We start from the raw sequence: 24,125 nt of genomic DNA, 5'->3' as shown, positions 1-24,125 counted from the left end.
TGACCAGGGATCCTTTAAAGCACCGGGGTGGGGGTGGGGGGCAATGGGGAGGAAGGAGATGAAATGTGGGCTGCAGAGATGGAGAGTTTGGCTCAGTGCAAGTTGATGAGGTTTTGGGGGGAACAGGCCCTCCTGTTAGCAATGTACAGCTCACCCCTACCCTGATCCCTCCTCCCTTCCTGGGGTAAATAATCTTCCCATCCCTCAGTGCAAGAGATCCTGTGCTCTGGTAAATAACTCCTTTACCCGCCGGGAGGTGCATTTATGGTTCTTCCTTGTTACCAAGCCGCCCTCTCCCTGTGATTGCAGAAACAGACAGAAGCCGAGAGGCAGAAGATCGTCTGGGAGTGGCAGGAGCTACGAGGGTTTCTGGAGGAGCAGGAGCAGCGGCTGCTGTCCCGGCTGGAGGAGCTAGAGAGAGCCGTTGTCCAGAGAAGGGATGAGGGCATCTGCAGCCTGTCCCGGGACATTTCCCTGCTCAGGGAGAGGGGAGGAGAGAAGGGGCAGCAGCTGCTGAGTCAACCTCTGCAGGTCAGACTGTCATTGCAATGATCATATGCACCGTTCCTATAGGCCAGGGGTTCTCAACCTGTGGGCCGCATGCAGCCCAATTAGCACAGCTGCAGCCCAGCACAGCTGTGTGCTAAAGGGCAGCCCGTGGGCCAGGTCCCACCAGGTTCCCCGTCTGCCTGGTGCAGAGGAGTCTGGGCTGCCCCGCCACAGGTGCCAACTTTTGTTGGTGCCGGTGAGTGTTTGCGCCCCCTGCCCCGACTCTGCCCCTCCCTGCCCATATTGGATCCTTCCCCAAATCTCCGCCCTGGCCCCACCTCTTCCCCAAGCACCGCCACATTCCTCCTCCCTCCTCCCTCACTCCCTCCCAGGCTTGCGCACGAAACTGGGAGGAAGTGGGGAGAAGCAGGACGTGGCAGCCCGGTCAGGGGAGGAGGCGGAGTGGAGGTGAGCTGGGGCAGGGGGGGGGGCAGTCGGGGAGCTGCTGGTGGGTGCGCCACACCCACCAATTTTTCCCTGTGGGTGCTCCAGCACATGGCAGGAGTCTGGGGTCGGGGCTGCCTGCTGGCCCCACGGGGTCAGAGGTCTGCGAAAGCTGGCTGGCCCCGCTAGCTACAGGGCAATCAGCCTGTCCCGCAGCTGGCCCACCGTGTGTGGCAGGGTCCGGAGGTGCCGGCTGGCCACAGGACAGCCCCGCAACAGGGTTCTAGGGCAGGCAGCTGGCCCACCACCCATGGTGAGGGTCTGTGGTTGGGGCAGCCGGCAGGTCCCCCGGGGCAGCCACGTGGCAGGAGTCTGGGCTGCCCTGCCACCCCGTCCCTGTGGCCCAGGTAACACATTGTGTAATAAGTTGAGACCCAGTGCTGTAGGCACTTCTCTGCTCTAGACCTCAAAGCACTGTACAAAGCAGGGTCAGGGGCATCATCCCTATGGAATAAATGGGGAAAGTGAGGCAGAGGGAGGGGCAGAGCCCTGCCCAAATCACATAGTAAATCTGTGGCAGCACCAGGGATGGGACCTGGGAGTTTGGGTGCTGCAACTCCAAGATTTTCTCTCCTCTTCTGTAAATGTCTGCCTGCATTTGCACATAGAGGGTGAAATCCCCTCCCCCATGCAGAGGTCCCAAGCCAGCCTAAGGCCCCACTCACACCAGGGGGCTTGTGGGGCTCTCAGCACTGGGGGAATTTGACTCTCAAGACAGATAAATATTTTCTTCCTGTAAAGTGCCTGGGGAGAAACTTTCCCTTGTGGCCACCTCCCAGGGATTGCTGGGGCTGCTGAGAGCAACTGCTGGTAGGGAGGGGGAGATGGCACATGCGTGTCTGAAATTCCCTAAATACCAGAGACTCCAATGGTGATTCCCCTGCAGAGCAGGAGACTTGTCCCAGGCTGGGGAAGCCCTCTGACTGCCTCTTCTTTCTCTCCCTCTCTAGGGTGCTGGGAGCACTGGGGGAAGGTAAGTCCTGGGCACTGTCTCACTCCCCTCATGGTCTGTTAGGTCTGGTAACTGCACTGAATCCGGCGCTGCCCCCGCAGTGTGACATGCAGGCCTGGTGCCTGTGAGTCTGTCTCCCCCTAGTGGCTGCCCCAGCAAGGGGCAGAGTCTGTTACTCTCTGGCAGCTGATGAGGTCACACCAGGGCTATCAGCCATATGGCCCCTGGGCCAGATCCAGCCTGTCTGGTGTATTTATGTGGCCGCATCACGTATCCAGAGTGTGTAGAATCTCAGTTTGCATTGTTTTAAAAGTACTTTTCTAGCTCTCCTGGTTACAAAGAAACCCTCCCAAATGGACACAGAGACAGTGTTGCCTTTTGGATTGTGCACACAACCTGAAACAGCGGCTCCGGGAGGTGTGAATGCCCTTGTCCTCTGTCCATCTCTTTGGAGTGTCATCTGAAATGACGACACTTTAATATCAACATTCAATATTCCACGGCTGATCACTTGAGTATGTGAAAGGGGAGGGGGCGGGAGTGAAGCCTTTGAAGGGTGGGTATAGGGGGTTGCTGTAGGGAAATAAAAACAGAGGAGAGACAGAAGAATAAGGAAGCAAGAGTTAAATAGAGAAAGGAGGGTGGGAAAGGAAGGGAAAGATCTGGGCTCTGTCTGTGTCCACATCGAGCATGTGGGACACACCCACTCTTTGGTCTGTGTCTCCTCCCTTTCCACGTAATCCCGGTGCTGGTGTCTCTTGTTGCTGGAATATCCCAGTGTGGGTGGTGGCTCTGCTCCCCGCAGAACCAGAGTGTCCCAGAGAAAGTTCCTGAATCTGTCTTTTTTTTTTTTTTTAAATAATGGAGATATACCAATCTCCGGGACCCTGCAGGGTCATTGAGTCCAGCCCCCTGCCTTCACTAGCAGGACCAAGTACTGATTTTGTCCCAGATCCCCAAGTGGCCCCCTCAAGGATTGAACTCACAACCCTGGGTTTAGTAGGGCAATCCTCAAACCGCTGAGCTATCCCTCCCCACTAATGCCCCCAATGTTTCCCATTGTCCCATCTGTCTGGGCCCATGGCGAGTACAGGGCTGAGGGCAGGTGACTCACCATCAGAGTGACTATGTCAGGCTACAAAGTTCAGATCCAGCTTTGCTGGAATTTAAGGGTTGCTGGGCTCAGGGATTGGGGACTGGACCCATTTCTCACCCTTCCTCCTTTCCCTAGCAGGGAGGATGGGAGATTTTGGAAGCCAGAGCCGGGGTATGTGGAGCTGGAGAAGAGACTCCACCATTTCTCTCTGAAAAGTTCCCACCTGCAGGAGGTGCTGCTGGGATTCAAAGGTGAATGGGAGTCCAGGGGTGGTGGTGGTGTCTCCTCTGGTTAGAGAGACCCCCCCCCCCGACCCTGGGGAGGAGTCGGGAACTCTAGTGATGTCACTGACCCCATGCACCATCTCTCAGCCCCAGGTCCATGAGTCACCCTTCCCCATGAAGCAGCCCTGTGGGGCTGGCTCTGTCTGCAGCAGCTGCATCATTGGCCTCAGTCTGCGTCACCATCTCATAGTTAACAGTGGATACATTAATAACCAAGGGGGAAGCTCCTCATGAATGCGGGGACCTGAATTCTCACCTCTCCCGTCCTCTCCTTCCCCTAGAGACGCTGCGACAGGAGCTGGGGAGTGACACAGGTACGTCTCTGTCTCTGACGGGCCATGGGGACATTTCAGACCAATAAACAGGTTAGCCACATGGCATCCTGGCCTCCAGTCCCGGTGTTCCACGGCCTCCAGCTGCACAGTGCAAAGCAGGGTGAGCCCCAAGACTGATTCACTCCTGCTGTAATGTCTGATGGGGATTCAGAGCGAATCCAGATCTCGGGTGTGTTTTCCTTTGGGGAAAGGAACAACAACCCGAATGGTTGAAATAGGATAAAACAAGGAGAAAATATCCAGACCCTGAAAGCTTCCATGAGTGACTGAAAATGGTCAGATGTGGCAGCAGAGTCTCAGGAGTGAGGAGGTGTGGAGCCCAGATGTACCATTTATGGACTGACTCTGGCTGAGCAATGGGGCTGTGTGACGGAGCAGAGAAACTGCCCCCTGGCACAGCAGGGGTTAAAGAAAACCTGTGGGTTCAGCGAGCCCGGCCCCGCTATCCCAGCAGTCAATGCCAGGCCTGGAGGGGGAGAAAAGAAGGGAGCCTGGCTCAGTTGAGGAGGCAGGAGCTCTGTTTGCCTGCCTGAAGGGACGGATCAGTGACATGCCAGCCAGTGGAGACTGTAGTAGGAAGTAGCCCAGGAAAACAGACCTTGACCCCCTCTGCTAGGAGGGACACCTGTCTCCCCTGTTTAGGGGTTCAACTACACAGGGACCTGGTGGAGAGGGAGGGCCCAGGTCCCCCGGCACCCCCTCTGACCAGTGATCTAGCCACTAGGCTGCCCAGCCACTGAAGGCCCTATCACAGGCTGGTTTCCTGCATACAGACTGGCTTTGAATGCGCATTTGGTACAAAGATGGAGCTGCTGTAGCGCATGTTGGTGTTTCACACCCTTTTCACGTTGGTGACCCCTTATTTGAAATCCTTTCCCCCCTCCCCCCCTCCCCCCGCCCTTGGGATCCCCTGACATTTACTGTGACATGAGAATAAAACACGAATCAAGCCCGATCCTATATAACTTCCATGTGCGAGGGCTAAAAGTGCAGAAAGTGGGGGAGTGAGATTTTCTTTGTTTAAGGTCATAGTAAATCTGTCAGTATCTCACAGCCCATCTGGCTGCCTGTCATGAACCCCTGGGCGTTGCAACCCACCAGCTGAGAAACGCTGCACTGGATCCTTCATGATTTTGTATCCCTATTGCCTGTGAATGGGAAGAGAGTGTTACATTGTGTGTAAAGAAAGTCTGAATTGAGCAGCTAGTGGCTAGAGCAGATATGGCCCAACCCTGGGAAATATTGATTTCAGTGCAAGCCACATTCATAATCATTCAGAATCCCAGCTGTGATATTAGTAGGGCCCTTCGTTTTCAGTTTGATTTAATTTTTCTGGGGAATTGATCAGTGTTTATTACCCCAACAACAAAAACAGGTGGAAATTAATGCAAAAAACCTATTCATTTTTCTGGGTAAATATTGGGGTTTATTTTGGTGGATGGAAAGAAAGGGGTGGGGGGGAAGCATTCAGTAGATTGATCCTTTGAATTCCATTCATCAGCGTGTTTTGCTGCAGAACTAAAACAGAACTCAAAACACAAGGCCTAATCCCCAAATAAAACTTTTCATTTGAATGAACAGGTTTCTGTTGCAGACTTTCAACTGTTAGCCTATAGATATTTCCATTTAGTAACTGGGCTGCACCATTTGCAGCGCATACACTCAAGTTCATCCTTTTCTCCTGGTTTTGTTTTTTTAAAACTTTTGAATACTTCCTTGTGCTCTGAAACCTATTCTGAGACAGATTTTCATTTTCTTCCCATGTTAGGGTATCAGATCTTTAAACCATTATCTGCTAACAGCTGGAAATGTGCACGTGATGGGCACATAGATTCATCAGTACATTCAGATGCGCACTCACTTCGGTGCTTGCATGCGTGCCTGTTTCTTTGTTGTGCGTATCTTCTAGAGTAATACAGAGCCTTTCTTCAACAGGCAGGGTTGCGTATACACACAGATTAATGTATTCTCGTAATGCCTCAATCTCGTGTAATGGATTGTATTGTCCTAACAAAATAAGTTATTTTTTGTATATTTGAATGATAAAAAAGTAGGGTGAAGATCAGAAAAAAACTGAATAATACTTTATTTTTCAAGAAAAATCCGTTTAAACGGAAAATGAAGGGGCTTAGATATTAGGCAGCCTGAAGCTGTGCACGGTAACCCTTTCACTGCTGTGTCTGTATCACAACCAGAGAGACTGACACACCACCCGTGTTTAGGAGAGATGGCGATGAGGCAGAGTGTCGAGCTGAAATGGCATTAGCTCTTGCAGGATAGGAAAGGCCGCCAGGAATAGACAATAACCAAGTCTCTGAGCCAGAAGGGGAGAGAGAAACAGAGGAGAAATAAGTGGGGAGAGAGGCCACGGGCTCTGAAACCTGCTCAGATCCAGTTTCTGTCTCAGCACTGCTCAGATTTTGCCTGGTCCCTAGCTCTGCGTCGTTCCCCCTCTGCTGGGGAAATGTGCCGCCCTGGGGAATGTCAGGTTTAAAGGGTCTCAGTGGGTTTAGTCCTGGTGGGAGGGGATTGTTCTGCACTGCACAATGACGGAGCACTTTCCCAGTGTGAGAGTCTAAAACGTCTCTGCAGAGAGAGAGCCAATGAGACTCGTGATGTGAAATGACCTAAAGTCTATTCTGAAATCCCGCCCCCCAATAACCCTTCTCCCCCTGACAGGCTGCAGAATAACATCCCTGAGTCATTCAGGATTCTCCCAGCCTGCGCGGGGAAGGGAAATGGGTGCAGCAGAGCTGGCTCAGGTAGGGGTGCTGAGGAAATTGCTGGGGAGTTTCTGCAGGAGCCGGAAGGACAATGAATACACAGGAAGAGGGAGTTTGATCTAAGGGTGGGAGGGTGCAGACAGTGCACAGGGTGGAGAAAGGGAGTGGGACAAAGTGTGATAAACCTGCCGGGACTTGGTAAATCTGGGGTCTAGATTCTAGGGAGTTGGGTGTGAAAATTCCCCTATTTGTGGAAGACGGAACAAACCAGCCTGGGCTGGGAAAACTTCCCAGACTCTCAGTGCTGGAGGGTGAGCCCATTAACCAGAAGTGGTTATGACATATGGGTGGGGCTCTGCTGACTGTGTATCCATTTGCTACTCCATGAATAGGGAGTGGGAGTGGGGCAGCAGGTCCTGAGTGTTGGACTCTTGCTCTTTCAGGGGCCGGTGACCTTCGAGGAGGTGGCTGTGTATTTCACCAGGGAAGAGTGGGCTCTGCTGGACCCCGCTCAGAGAGCCCTCTGCAGAGACGTCATGCAGGAGAATCATCAGAATGTGACCTCGCTGGGTAAGGGTTCCCATCCCCTCGGTTCTCAGAAGCAGAAATGCAGAGTTAAGGTTCACGTCACCTGTGACAAAGTGGGAATGTTCTTAATGTTTTCTGCTCTGCTGGACCCTACTCAGAGAGCCCTCTGCAGAGACATCATGCAGGAGAACTATGAGAATGTCCCCTCAGTTCTTAGAAGGGGAAATTGCAGGGTTAAGGTTCATGTCACTCCCACAATGTAACTTCTGCTCTGCTCTGCCCTGTTTCAGCATCACCCCAACATGCCTGTGACACGCACACTATCCCTCTGCCCTCCCCTGCTACAGAACACTCTGGGAACAGGAGCAGTACAGCACAAAGTCTAACAACTTCTCTTTGCTAAGGGAAAACTTTGATTTAGGTCTGGCTTAGCAAACAGAATCTTCCAATCCTTGGCCTGCACTCAGATTGCGCCTACACCACATTAACCATCACAGACTTTTAACACGCGTTTGCCCACCCCCTGAGGATTCCCTCTGAGTCATTACCTTCACTTACCCCTCTCTAAGCCCTGGAGACCACTAAGTACGTATGCTACTAGAATGCTGACAATGCTTATGGAAAGTAGCCATCCCATGCACATTTATTGTTGCAACCTTCAACACTCAGCACTGAAATGAGGCATGTTTGCTCCGTCAAGGTTCATGTGCACCTCCCTTTATATCACAGTGACAGCTCTGCCAAACTGCTCCAACTAATCACTCCATCATCGAATCACAGCTACAGCTGGAGGGCATGCAGATAAATGCTGGTATTCCTATCTGTGAACACAACACAAACAATGGCACGTTCTTAGTCCTTCCTCCTATCTATTGTAGATTCATAGATTTTAAGGCCAGAAGGGATGATTAGGTCATCTAGTCTGATCTCCTGTATCACACAGACTGTTGAATTTCAGCCAGTTACTGCTGTATTGCGCCGAATACCTTGTGTTTGACTAAATCATCTTCCAGAAGGGCATCCAGTCTTGACTTGAAGACTCCAAGAGAAGGAGAATTCCCCATTTGCTTGGTAGTTTATTCACCTTTGCACCCCCCTTACTGCACCATAGTCAGTGGCTAATGCCAGCTCCGGGGCTAGGGGGTGGGGTAGAGTTAAGGTTGTGTTGCAGGTGTGGTATGAACTTTCACGCTTCATTCCTTGGTTTTCAGAGCTCTAAGTCACCGTCCACTTTCTGGAAGGCTGCACAGCAGCACTTGGCAACCTTAATTCTGTATGACAGAAGTTAATGACCTGTGCCTACACTCGAGATTTTGCTTTTAAAATTTTTTTGGTGTGATTCTTCACACCTGGGCAAAGCTCCAAGAGGAACTCCTGGAGAATGCAAGAGGAATGCTGCTGTCTCACAAATTGGGCAGAGCTTCTGGGAAATGCTGGTGGACATTGTGGCAGTATTTTCTGACCCACTGAACACACCTGATAGAGCTAATGATGGTGCAGGAGGAGGAGGAGGATACGGACAAGGGATGCTCAAATTGGCTGCTGCTACCCATGGCTCTCGGTGTAGCTGCTGACGTCCTCTCCCTCCGGCACTCCTGGAGCACATTAGTGGGATCGCATTGTCATGCAGACTTGGGGTGAACAGCAATGGGTGCAGAACTTTTGCATAAAGAAAGTTACATTTCTGGAGCTTTCTGAGCAGCTTGGCTTGACCCGCCAGGATCATGTTACGCACATGACAGCAGCCTTACCGGTCCAGAAGGGGGCAAGGGCTTGCCATGGAATGTAAACAAGAGGCAGATTTGTCCTGTCCAGCTACTTTTAAGCCCTGGTTACATGAGCCTCCCAGCCATGATGTTGGCCAAAGTCTTTCTGGGATGCATTGCATGGTACCATGGAGGGGACTTGGGCCATAGTGGGGGTGCAGCGGGAGCCTGCCCCCTTGTGGCGGTTAATGAAAGCAGCCACTCAGACTGGTCTTTTTGCTGCACTCTGACTTCCTTCCTCAACCAATGTTCCTGTTCCAGGAACGGCGATGCAATTGCTGGGAATCATTAGGAAAGGGATAGATAGTAAGATATAAAATATCATATTGCCTCTGTATAAATCCAGGGTGTGCCCATGTCTTGAATACTGCATGCAGATGTGGTCACCCCATCTCAAAAAAGATCTATTGGCATTGGAAAAGGTACAGAAAAGGGCAACAAAATGATAAGGGGCATGGAACAGCTTCTGTATGAGGAGAGATTAAAAAGACTGGGAATTTTCAGCTGGGAAAAGAGGTGACTAAAGGGGGATATGATAGAAGTCTATAAAATCATGATGGTTGTGGAGGAAGTGAATAAGGAAGTGTTGTTTACTCCTCTCATAACACGAGAACTAGGGGTCACCAAATGAAATGAATAGGCAGCAGGTTTAAAACAAACCAAAGGAAGTATTTCTTCACACAATGCCCAGTCAACCTGTGGAACTCCTTGCCTGAGGATGTTGTGAAGGCCAAGACTATAACAAGGCTCAATGCAAAAGCTCAGGGAAAAAAATACTGGTGGAATCTGAAAGAAAAATTGGATATTTTGTGAAACTGACCTTCAATATATTGTGAGAGGGAATGCTGCAGATTCCAGAAGCTCCATGGCCATTACTGTGTGAATCACAGTGAAAAATCCATACAGAAAATGGTAACTTGAAAATCACAAATTTGCTTAAAATTACAGAACATTTTGGGCTCTGGAAGAAGTGATATGGCCAGGACCTACTCCATAGGCCTTCTCTGTTATTTCAAGCATTCCACATTTGGGAGGACACAACAGTTCTTGTGGTTCCTGAATGGCAAAGAGAGATTTTATTCCATGCCTTTGGTTGGCAAGCCGACCATGTATGCCATCAAAGTATGCTAATTTATGGTGACTGAACATCACATCTGTAAGGGAAGTGGGCTGATCCACTACTGAGGACACCCTGGAAAATAACCCTTCCTGGAAATGTGACTCTGTATCTTGAGTGTCTGATACGGGAAAGGTTTGCAGCACCTAGGACTGGGGCAAAATTCATGCGGGAATCAGCAGGATACTGTGTTAACATCTGAATGCCTTATGGCCTCCCGACGGCTTTGAATACAGGCTTTTATGGCTACATGCAAATACATAAGCTATGAGGGACTCATAAGGAACTCTGCATAACCCCCCTCCTATTGCTGGACCCCTCAGCTCTATTTCAGACAAATGGTTTTGTCACCCCTGGACTCTGAGCTAAAATGGACTCCATTCCAGCTCCCCACCCCATACAGTTCCCTGTTGACACAGCAGGGTTGGGACGAAGCAACGTATTGACAGCGAAGGCAAGATCAGGTTTTTATTGTTAAGACCTTAGCAAGAATATGAGTTTCTAGCAACGTTTTATTTTTAATGCATGTTTCAGTGTTTGTGCTTCCCAGTCTCCAGTTTGAATTGCACATGGTGGTGGAGGGTGCAGGGGGAGGCCAAGGTGTGCTGGTGGTGATGGATGTAAAGGCAGGGCGGGTGCTCCAGGAAATGGGGGTGCTAGCAGTGCGGGAGGGAAGGGACACTTTTTGGCAGGAGCGTCTGGGAGGTGGGAGCAAGGACTGCTTGGGGGAGAGGGATGCAAAATGGTTGGGGACATAGGTGCCAACTGCATGGGTGCTCTGGGGCTCAAGCAGGGAAAAAAAATAGGGGGTGCTCTGCACATGCCAGCCACAGCTGTTGGGCGGCCCTAGGGCTGGCTGCTGATCAGCTTTTCGGCAGCTGGTGGGAGGCACTCAGCAGCAGGTGGAGAGGAGCCAGTGGTGGGCAGGGGGACCTTGGGGGAGGGGGCTGAGAGGACCAAGAGAAGGGTGGGTGTGGAGGGACTGGGGGAGGGAGGGGAGCGAGGTGGGGTGAGAGCAGGGCCTCAGGAGAAGTGGGTGGGGGAGGGCGGGGGTGGAGCACCCACCGGGAAAAATGGAAGTCTGTGCCTGTGGTTGGGGAGCAGGAAATTTGAGATGACTGGTAATGAGCAGGGCTGCAAGACATGGGAAAGGAGGAACCAGTATAAGGAGTGAGTGCGTCTGGGGTCCCAGGAGGTGGAGAGGGGTGGGAGGAAGGGGCATGGGTGTATTAGTGAATGACAGGGCTAGCTGAATCTCCATCCCCTTCCTCAGCTTGTTGAGTCCCCCACCCCAATCAGGCCTCGTGCCTTTCTCTCTCCTGGAGCGGAATTCTGCAGTTCTCCTGCTCCTAGACCAGGGGCTCTGGGCTACAATACCCCAGAGATGCACCATGCTTACCCAGCAGGCCAGGCTAAGTGCAGACACCTTCGTCAGTCTGTGATCGTTTGTGTACGGTCACAAAACAGCCTTCTTCACGCCAGAGTCGTGTCTATTTTGCAGTAGGAATCAAGGGTAAGAGAAAAAAGGATTTTAAAATAACAATCTTCACGCCTGCTTGTCTTACCCCACTGGTCAGCTAGGCAGGTGTGACCCAGGGGGAACTGTGGTAATAGTTTTATGATGTTGATGCCTGCCTCAGTTTCCCTCTGTCCTTTGCATTGCTACCTGGGGTGAAAAAAGGATTGATCTGCTCTTGTGGCAGGACTGGAGATTTGAGTTGTTTCTGTCAGGTAGCCGGCTGGGTGCACCAAATGAGTCATTAAAGGACACACTGAAGCCGACCCAGATCAATGCAGAATCCAAACAGACAAAGTCACTCCCCATGGCTAGGACATTTCCACATGGTAACAAACAAGTGCAAGGAAAGAGAATCCCCCGCTCCCTCCTCTCAGCAGGGAAACAGAGCAACGGGCTAAGCTGGAGAAGGAAGGGGAAAGGTGGCGGGCAACTGGGCTCTCTCCTAGGGAGGTGGTGGAATCTCCTTCCTGAGAGGTTTTTAAGGTCAGGCTTGACAAAGCCCTGGCTGGGATGATTTAGTTGGGTTTGGTCCTGCTTTGAGCAGGGGGTTGGACTAGATGACCTCCTGAGGTCCCTTCCAACCCTGAGATTCTATGATTCTTACTGTCTTAGACTCAGACTTGCATGTTTTATTTTATTTTACTTAGTAATTCACTTTGTTCTGTCTGCTCCTACTTGGAACCACTTAAATCCTCCTTTCTGTATTTAATAAAATCACTTGTTACTTATTAATTAACCCAGTACTTGGGAGGGCAAACAGCTGTGCATATCTCTCTAGCAGTGTTGTAGAGGACGAACAATTGGAGCTTACGGATTTATTTGGGGTTTGGACCCTCTTGGGAGTTGGGCATCTGAGTGTTAAAGACAGAAATCCTTCTTAAGTTGCTTTCAGTTAAGTCTGCAGCTTTGGGGCACAGTCTGTGTTGGAGCAGACTGGCGTGTCTGGCTCAACTAGACAGGGTGCTGGAGTCCCAAGCTGGCAGGGAAAGCAGGGGCAGAAGCAGTCTTGGCACATCAGTTGGCAACTCCAAGGGGGTTTCTGTGATCTAACCCGTCACAGGTGGGGCTGCCAGTGAGCGGGAGGTGCTGGGAGTGGAGGTGTGGGGAGCTTATGGGGACTGCTGATGTATTACGGTGACTCTTTGGTAAATTCTGGCTCCTTTTCAGGCTCAGTTTGGTCACCCTGATCTAGGGAGCTCGCCCCAGCATATTGCAACTTCCGAATGGGCTGGGGTTAAAATAATAGAATTTTGGTGTATGACAAATCTCCTACGAACCCACCGGATTTTCTTTCCCTCTGCAGAGTTTCCGCTTTTCAAACCTGATGCAATCTCCCATCTGAAACAAGAGGATGAGCCAGGGATCCCAGATCTCCATGATTCAGAGGAAAGAGAGATTGTGAGAGGTGCCTGCATAGGTGAGAAATCATTAAACTAACTCAAAACCTGTCCATGTCTGAAGGACACAGCTTGGATTCCCGACAGAGACCTTGTGAGTTCTCCGAGTTCAGGATTGTCCCCAGCAGGTTTGTATCTTCAGGGCAGATATCGCTCATGACTTCCTACCCATCCTGAGTGACATCTGGCAGTAGCTCCCTCCTAGACTTTCCTTCTCCCTGAGCGTTTGGATGAGATTTACAGGAAGACTTGATCTCCCTCACCCCTGGGGGAAAGACTTTGGGGAAATTCAGTTCCTGATTAATTCCCATCTGTCCGGCACTTATTTTGGTTTGCTCTCCCCTGTTTCTGAGGCATCTCTCTCTATCCCAGCAGGTGATGGGATGGTGAGTGAGAACGAGGAGAAGAAACCTCTGCAGGAAGATGCTGAGCAAGTGGAACCACACAGGGCATTGCTGCAAATATCTCAGGAGGACGTGTCCAGGAGTCATGAGCAGAGAGAAGGTCGTGAGAGTCAGCACAGGCCAGAGAGGAAGCAGGGAAACAAGCCAATGGAGAAGACAAATAGCTCCATTAATTATTGGGGACCTCATGAGTACCTTGAGGAAACCATAGCCGAGCACAAAATCCACACAGCAGAGAGAAATAACCCATGCAGTGAGTGTGGGAAAAACTTCAGTAGACGCTCTGACCTTATTAAACATCAGAGAATCCACACAGGGGAGAGACCTTATGAGTGCTGGGAGTGCAGGAAAACCTTCACTCGCAGCTCAAACCTTATTGCACATCAGAGGATTCACACAGGAGAGAGACCCTATGAATGCTGCAAGTGTGGGAAAAGCTTCATTTGGCGCTCAAGTCTTATTACACATGAGAGAATCCACACAGGGGAGAGACCTTATGGGTGCTGTGAGTGCGGGAAAAAATTCATTGAGAGCTCAAAGCTTAGGAAACATCAGCGAATCCACATGGAAGAGAGCCCCTTTGAATGCTGCGAGTGCAGGAAAAACTTCACTCAGAGTTCAGATCTCATTGCACATCAGAGGATCCACACAGGAGAGAGACCCTATGAGTGCGATGAATGCGGGAAAAGCTTCGCTCGGAGCTCAGACCTTATGCGACATCAGAGGATTCACATGGGAGCCAGACCTTATGAGTGCTGTGAGTGCGGAAAAAACTTCGCTCGGAGCTCAGACCTGATTAGACATCAGAGGGTCCACACAGCCTAGAGACACTGTAGGTGCTCTGAGTGTGGGAAAGCTTGTCTCAGAACCCAGCCCTTCCTTCTCATCAGAGAATTTGCAAGGGAAATAAACACCCCAAGAACTTTATCAAGGGCTGACAACAGGGTTTGTTTGTTTTTTCTTCACTAGTTTTTGCTAATTCCCTCTTAAAAGCTCTTTGAACTAGGTGGGTTTCCCATTTTTCTCTTTTGTAGCTCACCATTCTTTGGGATTAATCCTCTGCTCCATTCTATCAACTCCTTTATTCTGTGTGTCATGGGAACATGTCTCCCTATTAGCTCCGGGGGACAGGGGTGACCTAAACTAGCTCCATCAAGATAAAATTACCTGGCCCTCATCTCCACTCGGATTTCCCATGGCCTTAGCTAGCTTAATGTAAAACCACAACTATTCCTGCAGTAAAGACATAGCCTGTGTATAGTAGTTGGGGGGTGTCTAGCAGGTTTACTCAGAACTTCACCAGTGCTCCATCAGTTTTCCTTGTCTAAACAACCCCGGAGCATCTCATTGCTACTCTTCCTCCCACTGTCAAGTGATTGTTAGAGTCACCAAGTTCCCCTTTCAGCACAGATTCCCTCATTCCCATTTTTCTCACATTGCCGTGGATTGTGCTGAACATCAGTTATTTTTGTACCATTTTCTTACTTAAAATATATTTAATGATAACAAATTCTGTGACACCCAAAGAGTCGGTCCCCAGCCTGTGGCAGTGCATAGGATTCTTCCGTCCTAAGTGCAGGGCTCTGCACTTCTCCTTGTTGAACTACTTCAGATTTCTTTTGGTCCAATCCTCCAATTTGTCTAGGTCACTCTGGACCTCTCCTCTAGCGTATCTACCTCTCCCCCCCAGCTTAGTGTCATCCACGAACTTGCTACTGGTGCCATCCCATCATCCAGATCATTAATGAAGATGTTGAACAAAACGGGCCCGAGGACAGACCTCTGGGGCACTTTGCTTGATACCGGCCGCCAACTAGACATGGAGCCATTGATCACTACTCTTGAGCCCGACGATCTAGCCAGCTTTCTATCCACCTTATAGTCCATTCATCCAATCCATGCTTTTTTAACTTACTGGCAAGAATACTGTGGGAGACCGTATATCAAGGTATATCACATCCACCACTTTCCTCATATCTACAGAGCCAGTTATAAGATTTTGCAATCTTTAGTTGTGTCATAGGTACCAATGAAAAAGAAATTAAACATGAATTTATTGGTTAAAGAGTAAGATGCTAATGATGTGCTAGCCTGAATTTTATTGGTAAACTGAAGTATATGTTTTTGTTACTAATATAGGCAATGGTGGTTAATGCTGAAAAGTTTATTTGGGATAATTTATCCCCCTTGGACAGAGGAGTTCTGACATCAAACCTTACTCCAAAGCTTGGGGTGGGGAAAGCTTGGGGAAGTAATGGAACTGAGAATACAAACTCCATAGAGAATTTAATTATTTGTATTTCAAATGGAATTCATTTGGATAAGTGCTAAAGTAAATGTCTGTAAAGAGGAAAACAACTTAAGGACACAATTTGTGTGACCTTTTCCCCTAGTTAGATTTTAAGGATCATGGAGTTCCCACCTTCTCTTGTTTGCAAAGGAAAGATGTGAGATGTGTCATGAGATACACACACTTATTAATAAGGATTGTGATGGATGCATGACAGTGAGTATTTTATCTTTTAAAAATTCCTGCAACCCTTTTTTTGTGTGTGTGCTGAGATTCCTTTTCCTTCTGAGGATGATAGCTCTTAGAGGAAGGGTATTTAACCCTCAGGCCAGGTTATGGAATCAGCTCAAAACACACACTGCTTTTCTTTTACTTTTTTTTCCTTTCTTTTTTGTTAATCTATCTTTGGGGTTCGCACATCCACAATTGATGTTTTTCCAACAACTGCTATTTTAGGAAAACTGCTGAGTTAAAGGAGACTTTCCCAAACTGACAGCCCAACATCTGCCTCATTCCAGCAGGACTAGTGTTAGTACTTGTTAGTGAATAGTCATACCATTAGTTCGGTATATTTGATTCATATATATAACTATTCTTTAGAATCTTTATCTTCTTCAACAAAGAGTATGTCTGAATTCGAAGGCCGAGAACAGAGGTCTTGACCAATGTGTAATCCTATTCAGGAATGTATTCATTATGGTGTATTTAATAAATCTAGGGTGGCTTCATGTCTGTAAAACTCTTGATATTCTTGGAAACCATCTCCTTAACATATATCTAAAATGCTAACATAGGCATATATAGATTAGGGACACTAATAAGAGATTATTGTTATAGCAGATGTTTTCTGTTGGGGAAATCAATATGGAAGAATGATTGTGGGGTAAGAAAGACCCACTGAGAGAGATTAACTTGAAGAATTGTTAGTTCTCTCAGCTGTAAATAATCATGCCTTCTCCCATGAGTCAGGTAAACTGAGAATGGACAGAAATGACACCAGAACATATGTTTCTGGGAGAATATTCTTGGCAGCTAGGTTCCTTTGTCTGAAACCCTATACCATGATACCGATGTGGGAACTTAGTTGGGGGAATGAAAACTGCGCAGATGCAGGAGAGACACAGATCAAGCTATTAATCTGACAACAAAAGGTAGTAATGGAGCTATTTATTTCTGTATTCTGTATAGTGCTGTACTAATCTCTGATTAATAATCTTAGATTAAATCATTTCAGTTGAGCCTGTTGTTTTGACAATCTCAAGTCGTTAACTCAGACATGACAACATGCCCAGTTGTTGCTGTATCCGAGGCATAGTTCATATCAGATTTATCTGGAAGATCTCAGAGGAGTCACCATAAATTGGGGGTAAGCTGGAATCGTCATCCACAAACACCAAGGGAAAGGCTGAGACTCCTTCTCCTTTCAGGTCACCAGGGTGTCTAAGAGAGACTGGTCCCCCCTGGGAAGGAGCTCACGACATCAATGACAGGGTATGCTTGTATTCTCTGCCTAATAAAACCGACTAGTGGGGAGTGCTGGGCCAGCTACCCCATCTCTTGGTTCCTTGACTACAGCTACAGCTCCTACCACACAAGTCCAAAGACTGAAGGAGCTGGAGAGTTCCAACCCCTTCTCAGTATCTTATTTTTCCTTTTTCTGTTTTTAATCTTTCCTTTGCATTAAGTGGGAGATGTCCTGACCTTTCTATAACATTAGACTGTGGCTCAGTACATGCCCTTGTCTTGATCACCCATAAAATCCACAAAGGAAGGCATCAGATAGAATAGTTGCCCAATTTTTATATTCCTAAACTCTCCCCGATGACATCGCTGAGTGTATGCATTTCATTTGTCCCCCAGACCAGCGGGGTGAGGTGGACAAGGCTTTCTTCAGGCAACTAACAGAAGTTACTAGATCACAGGCCCTGGTTCTCATGGGGGAATTCAATCACCCTGATATCTGCTGGGAGAGCAATACAGCGGTGCACAGACAATCCAGGAAGTTTTTGGAAAATGTAGGGGACAATTTCCTGGGCCAAGTGCTGGAGGAACCAACTAGGGGCAGAGCTCTTCTTGACCTGCTGCTCACAAACAGGGAAGAATTAGTAGGGGAAGCAAAAGTGGATGGGAACCTGGGAGGCAGTGACCATGAGATGGTCGAGTTCAGGATCCTGACACAAGGAAGAAAGGAGAGCAGTAGAACAGAGACCCTGGACTTCAGAAAAGCAGACTTTGACTCCCTCAGGGAGCTGATGGGCAGGATCCCCTGGGAGAATAACATGAGGGGAAGGAGTCCAGGAGAGCTGGTTGTATTTTAAAGAATCCTTCTTGAGGTTGCAGGACCAAATCATCCCGATGTGTAGAAAGAATAGTAAATATGGCAGGCGACTGGCTTGGCTTAACAGTGAAATCCTTGCTGATCTTGTAAGCTTCCTTTTTGTGTTTAAGAAGTGGAAGATTGGACAAATGACCAGGGAGGAGTATAAAAATATTGCTCAGGCATGCAGGAGTGAAATCAGGAAGGCCAAATCACACTTGGAGTTGCAGCTAGGAAGCGATGTTAAGAGTAACAAGAAGGGTTTCTTCAGGTATGTTAGCAACAAGAAGGTGGTCAGGGAAAGTGTGGGCCCCTTACTGAATGAGGGAGGCAACCTAGTGACAGGATGTGGAAAAAGCTAATGTACTCAATGCTTTTTTGCCTCTGTCTTCACAGACAAGGTCAGCTCCTAGACTGCTGCTCTGGGCAGCACAGAATGGGGAGGAGGTGACCAGCTCTCTGTGGAGAAAAGTGGTTCAGGACTATTTAGAAAAGCTGGACGAGCACAAGTCCATGGGGCCGGATGCGCTGCATCCAAGGGTGCTAAAGGAGTTGGTGGATGTGATTGCAGAGCCATTGTCCATTATCTTTGAAAACTCATGGCGATTGGGGGAGGCCCCGGATGACTGGAAAAAAGCTAATGTAGTGCCCATCTTTTAAAAAGGGAAGAAAGAGGATCCAGGGAACTACAGGTCAGTCAGCTCACCTCAGTCCCTGGAAAAATCATGGAGCAGATCCTCAAGGAATCAATTCTGTAACTACAGGGGTGTGAGTGATTGCTGAACCCAGACTAGAAGTAGGCTAGTCTATCAAAGAAGTTTATTGGAAGATCTCTGAGAGTGAGATTTACCTGCATTTAGTTTCTACTGTATTAGGCATAGACATGCATGTTTCATTTTATTTTGCTTGGTAATTCACTTGGTTCTAGCTGTTATTACTTGGAACCACTTAAATCCTACTTTTTGTATTTAATAAAATCACTTTTTACTTATCAATTAACCCAGAGCATGTACTAATACATGGGGGGAAGAACAGCTGTGCATCTCTCTATCAGTGTTATAGAGGGAGAACAATTCATGAGTTCATAAGCTTTATACAGGGTAAAACAGATTATTTGGGGTTTGGACCCCAGTGGGAGTTGGGTATCTGAGTGTGGGAGACAGGAACACTTCTTAAGCTGTTTTCAATTAAGCCTGCAGCTTGTGGGGGTAGCAGTGCCTAGTTGGGATGCACGCACTCAGTTGGTATCTCTATTCTCATTGGACTCTTCCTGAGCACGTGCGTCCTGCACCCTCCTCAGTTCCTTCTCTACCGTGGAGAAATCATACTAGTACTCCAAAGAGGGAGGAGAGCGGGGAGTGGAGCACCCACAGGGACAGACATCTCGAAGAACTTCAATTACTGCAAAGTGAGTAACTTTCTCTTCTTCAAGTGCTGTCCCTGTGGGTGCTCCACTGTAGGTGAATGTGAAGCAGTTCCCACTAAGGTTGGTGGGATTTTGGAGTTGTGTGAGGAACAAAGGTAGACAGTACCGTATGGCTCACTATGGTGTCTGCTGTGGTATCCCATGTGATAGCATAATGTTTGACAAATGTGTGGTCAAATGTCTACGTGGCTGCCTTGCATACGTCTGTAACAGGTATGTTGTGGAGGAAGGCAATGGATGTTGACATGGCTCTTGTAAAATGAGTCCTAACACCCTCTGGTGGTTGAATATTCTGGGTCTGATAGCAGGATCTGATGCAGGCGGAGATCCACTTGGAGAGTCTTTGCTTAGAGATAGCGTCACCCTTTGATCTCTTGGTAGTAGAAACAAAAGCCATGGGGATTCACGAAATGGTTTAGTTCTGTCAAGATAGAATGCACGAGCCCGTCGGACGTCGAGGTATGTGATGCAGCTTCCTGTGGAGTCATGTGAGGGTTGGGATGGAATACAGGTAACTGTATTGACTCGTTAAGGTGGAAGGTAGACACCACCTTGGAAAGGAATTTGGGGTGGGTTTGTATGGTAAGTTTGTGTTTAGAGAAATGGTGTAGGCAGGGTAGGCCATCAGGGCGCTTATTTCACCAACTCTTCTTGTTGATGTTACGGCAACCAAGAAAGCCACTTTCATGGACATGTGGAGCAGGGATGAAGTGGCCAGGGGCTCGAAAAGGGGTTTAATAAGACCGCAGAGAACTAGGTTGAGACTCCAGGAGGCTACTGGTGAATGAATCTCAGGGTAGAGATTTTGCAGGCCCGTGAAGAAGCGTTTCACGGTGGGGTGTGTGAAAGTGAATAGCCATCCAGAGTGTCATGGAAGGTGGTAAGGGCCATGAGGCATACTCTGATAAAACTGAGTGAAAACCCATCCTGTTTTAGTTCGAAAAGATAATCTAAGATGTCAGAGAGGGTTGCAGTCTGGGGTATTAGGCATCTGTGGAAACACCAGATGGAGAAGCATTTCCCCTTTTGCAGGTAAGTCTTAGGAGTGGAGTCCCTTCTACTGTGCAGGAGGACATGTCGGACCTGTTCTGAGCAGGCTAATTTGTGGGATTGAAATCATGAAGGAACAACACCGTGAGATGGAGTTTCCAGAGCTGCGGATGAAGAAGCCAACCACAGTTCTGGGAGAGGAGATGTGATCTGTCGGGGAGAGTACAGGGAGGACGGATGGACATGTGTAGCAGGTAAGGATACCATGTCTGCTTGGGACAAGCTGGGGCAATAAGTATGACCCAGGCCTTGTCCTCTGTGATGTTGCGTAGCACCCTGTGTATGAGCAGAATCAGTGGAAAAGCGTACATGAGGGAGTTGTTCCAGAAATGAGGTGTGTTTCCAAGTCCCGCTCTGGAGCAAAACAGATGGCATTTGCAGTTTTGAGGAGTGGCAAACAGGTCTATCGACGGAGTGCCCCAGTGGGAAGAGAGCTGTTGGGGTATCGAGGAATGTAATTCCCATTCGTGTTTCTCAGAGAAGTGTCTGCTGAGTGTGTCGGCGGTAGTGTTGTGTCACGTGGGCCGGTAGGAAGTGGTGACTTTTATGTGATGATGTATGCACCAATTCCATAGTTTAATGGCTGTTGTGCATACGGAGTGAGATTGTGCTCCTCCCTGCCTGACAGCTCGGAGTTCTAGGAGATTGATGTGCAGACAATTGTGCCTGTGCCATGTGGTCGCCTAAGTGCGCTCCGCGATCTATCTGGGAAGCGACTGTGGTCAGCATGAGACCTGGGGAGTGTGGATGGAAGGGAACGTCCGTGCATAGGTTCTCTGGTTTTGTCTACTAATGTAGGGAGGCCAATATGTTCGGTGGCGGAGTCAGTGTTATGCAGAAACTATGTCTGCTTGGTTGGATGAATGTATATATGGAAATAGGCATCTTGTAAGGTGAGGGCTGTGAACCAGTCCCCTTGTGCAGTGCGGGTATTGTGCCCAACGTGACCATCTTGAATTTTTGTACATGTACAAACTTGTTTAGTTGGCGAAGATCCAATATAGGTCTCCACCCCCCGCCTTTCTTTTGGGAGTAGAATCCTTTTCCCCGATGTTGCGTCAGCACGTGTTCGACTGCATCTAGGTGGAGAAGATGAGCCACCTCCACACAGAGAAGGTGCTCATGAGAGGGGTCCCTAAGAGGGATGGAGAAGGGTGGGCGGGGAAAATAGGAAAGAGATGGAGTAACCTGACTGAGCTATTTCCAGGACCCAGCGGTCCTGTGTGATCTGTTGCCAGACATGGTGGAAAGTCTGGAGGCGGTAGCCAAATGGGCAAATAGGCGGCTGAGTCAAGGGGTGGTTGCACAGACCCCCAACCAGCACTTCAAATTGTTTGTTACCCAATGGTGGGAAGTAGTTGGTTGCGCCTGGTTTTGCCTGCGTCTAGGAGGTCTGTTGCGGTTTTTCCCAGTGTCATACGATCTGGACTGGGGTCAGTGATATTGTTGTGCTCTGGGCCTTTGGTAAGGTTGATACCATTGTCTCCTGGGGAGGGACGGGTAAGTGCCCAATGTGCAGAAAGTGGCTCTAGAGTCTTTCATAGTGTGAAAGATTTCATCTGTTGTGGGTTGTTTTTTTTGTTTGTTTGTTTTTTGAAAAGAGGTTATCTTTGTCAAAGGGGAGACTCTCCACTTTGGACTGCAAATCTTTGGGGATACCGGATGACGAGAGCCAAGAAGACCAGCGCATCACCACTGCAGTGGTGCGGGCTGCTGGATCAGTCATGTCCATGGCTGCTTGTAGTGCCATCCTAGACACGCGTTGTTGGCACCGGGTCCGTTGTCGGTGCCGGGGGAACCGGTGCCAAGGAGAGCTTCCCGCTGCGGGAAGTCGGGTCCCTGCTTTAGAGCCCTGTGAGAGTTGCTTGTAAAGTGCAGGGGCGGTCAGAGTTGCCTGCTCTCGGCGCTGACAGCACCAAGGGTAAAGACTCTGCAGGAGATCAATTACCCTCTTGAGTGTCTCTGAGAGGAGACATTAGGGCTTCCTGCCTCTTCACATGAGAGGGTGAAGCCGGGCTCCCGGTTGGTTCTGCCTTGGCAGGGGAGCGTGAGGGAGAGGGTTTACTGCCCTGCTCCATAGGCAGCTGCAGGGCTTCTTGCCTCTGTTCCAGAGAGGGTGAAGCCATGGCCGGGGAGTGTGAGGGAGAGGGTTTGCATTGCCCATCTCCAGAGGTGGCTGCAGGGATTTCTGCATGAGAAGCAGTTTCAGCCGCAGGGTCCCTGTCAGGACGAGCCCTGGTTTTGAGGCTCGTGCAGTGGACACACTTGGCAGGGACGTGTGCCTCGCCAAGGAACTTCACGCAGTGTGAGTGTCCATCGGACATTGTCATAAAGTCCTGACAGGAAGCACATTCCTTGAATCCTGAAGCATTATTGCACTAGTAATGCCAGGGGAGAGTGTCTCAGTGGGAAACAAACTCGAGGGGAATTTTTTTTTTTAACCAAGTAACTATTCTAAAGGAAGGGAAACAACTGGATGATCAGCACTGCTCCGAGTCCCATCTTCGGTTCTCTCCATTGACTCTTCCCCTCTTCCTGTAGGACTAGCAGCTCTTCTCTTTTTCCTTGCCCTCTTACCTTCAGCGACCACCTGCTGTGCCCCTTCTTCATTTTCCAACTCTGCAAACCTGTCCCTGAGTTCTATTTCTCCGTCACTGGCCCGTCTTTTCCTCTGCCTGGTTCTCTTAGTCACATGCTCCCACCGTCCACTTTCCTCACCCAGCAGCCTCTCCTCAGAGTTCTTTGGTCCTGCTGCCATCTGCAAGTCTGAGCTTATCCCTTCAGCCTCCTCATGTCTTTGCGCCATCATTTGCTCGAACCCCCTTCTAAACTCAACCAGAGTTTCCACCTGCATCTCCAGTCCTTGGATCTTTTCTTCCATCAGCTCTATCGGGCAGCACTTCATGCAGATGAAACTTTTTTCAGGTACCCCCTCCAGGATTATGTACATGCCACAGCTTCCACATCCAGTCGTCTTCATTGTGTCTTCCACTGCTTGGGTCACTACCACTGCTGCCTCTGTATCTGTCATAGCCTTCCCACCTAAATCCTGTTAGTCCAAAACAAACCAAAACACCACCACCCACAGCAAAACAAACCCTCAACGAGCATCAGAACACTGCCAGAATGCCACACGCTCCCTTCACTAGCGTGTCTGGTCCTCTACCTGCCTCTCTTAGTCTTCCCCCCAAAACTCCCCTTGCAAACTCCCCTGTTTACAGCTCTGTTTGCTGGCTCCTGTGCTGCTGCAGCTGTCTGAAATGATAATTGAAGATGCCTGTTATTTATTTGGAATAGGCCTTTTTCTTAAATAAGAGGGATACTGACTAAAGACTCCAGCATCCTGATATTTTTTCCATACCTGTCAATAGAAACGGTCTCATCAACTATTTAAAAGTGATGTTGAGACCTAGCCTTGTGCTCTCATCTAATCGCTAGCTGCTTACAGAACAGGAAGAAGTTCTCTCCTTTCCTCTTGCAGATAAGTATCTTTACTACTGTGGAGGGATTTTTGTAACGTGTTAGAAGTTGACTCAATTCTGCTTAGCCAGACTCCCGGGGGATCGGTGTCAGAGGAAGGAAATCCCCACTGCTCAGAGCTGAGATCAGTGCTATGGTGTTGACCAAGGCTGCCGTCCTTCCCCTACCCTCACTTCCTGTTAGGGTGTGAACTGGCAAGGCGAGATGCCACAGCGCTGCTTCTGCAGAACATCCTGGCGTTTAACACTGGCTTTGTCAGACAAATTTTGGTGTTGTGCACTAGACTGCAGCTAGGAGGAGCTCAGTGAACTAAGATCAATTTCTCTCCTGCTTCCAGGTGTTCCTTTGCTAGGCAGTGGCAAAACCAAATGTTAAGAAGGTTGGAACTCTGAAAACAGTCCTAAAACTTCTAGGTTAGGAAAAAGAGTCTTGCAGTCTGCCCCAGTGG

At 49.0% G+C, this 24,125-nt stretch overlaps 1 protein-coding gene and 1 long non-coding RNA gene across 3 annotated transcripts; both read left to right on the top strand.

Annotated features, from left to right (window-relative positions):
• Positions 1–320: 320 nt before the first annotated feature.
• LOC120381467 lies at positions 321–6,873 on the top strand. Of its 2 annotated transcripts, none has more exons than XR_005588061.1 (6): positions 321–531; positions 1,944–1,966; positions 3,180–3,292; positions 3,607–3,639; positions 6,340–6,422; positions 6,827–6,873. It is a non-coding gene; the product is annotated as an uncharacterized LOC120381467 (long non-coding RNA). The 2 variants fall into 2 exon arrangements; XR_005588060.1 differs by having other exon boundaries at positions 3,177–3,292.
• A 26-nt stretch (positions 6,874–6,899) lies between these two features.
• On the top strand, positions 6,900–14,052 carry LOC120381447 (zinc finger protein 436-like). The gene is made up of 3 exons (XM_039499649.1): positions 6,900–6,953; positions 12,617–12,730; positions 13,086–14,052. Exons 1-3 carry the CDS (start codon positions 6,920–6,922, stop codon positions 13,937–13,939), a joined length of 1,002 nt encoding a protein of 333 aa, XP_039355583.1. The 5' UTR covers positions 6,900–6,919; the 3' UTR covers positions 13,940–14,052.
• Positions 14,053–24,125: the final 10,073 nt, after the last annotated feature.

Source organism: Mauremys reevesii, linkage group 14 (assembly GCF_016161935.1).
Source record: "Mauremys reevesii isolate NIE-2019 linkage group 14, ASM1616193v1, whole genome shotgun sequence".
Lineage (NCBI taxonomy): Eukaryota > Metazoa > Chordata > Testudines > Geoemydidae > Mauremys > Mauremys reevesii.
Note: the sequence above shows the minus strand (reverse complement) of the source record. Positions and strands in the feature narration are given on the sequence as shown.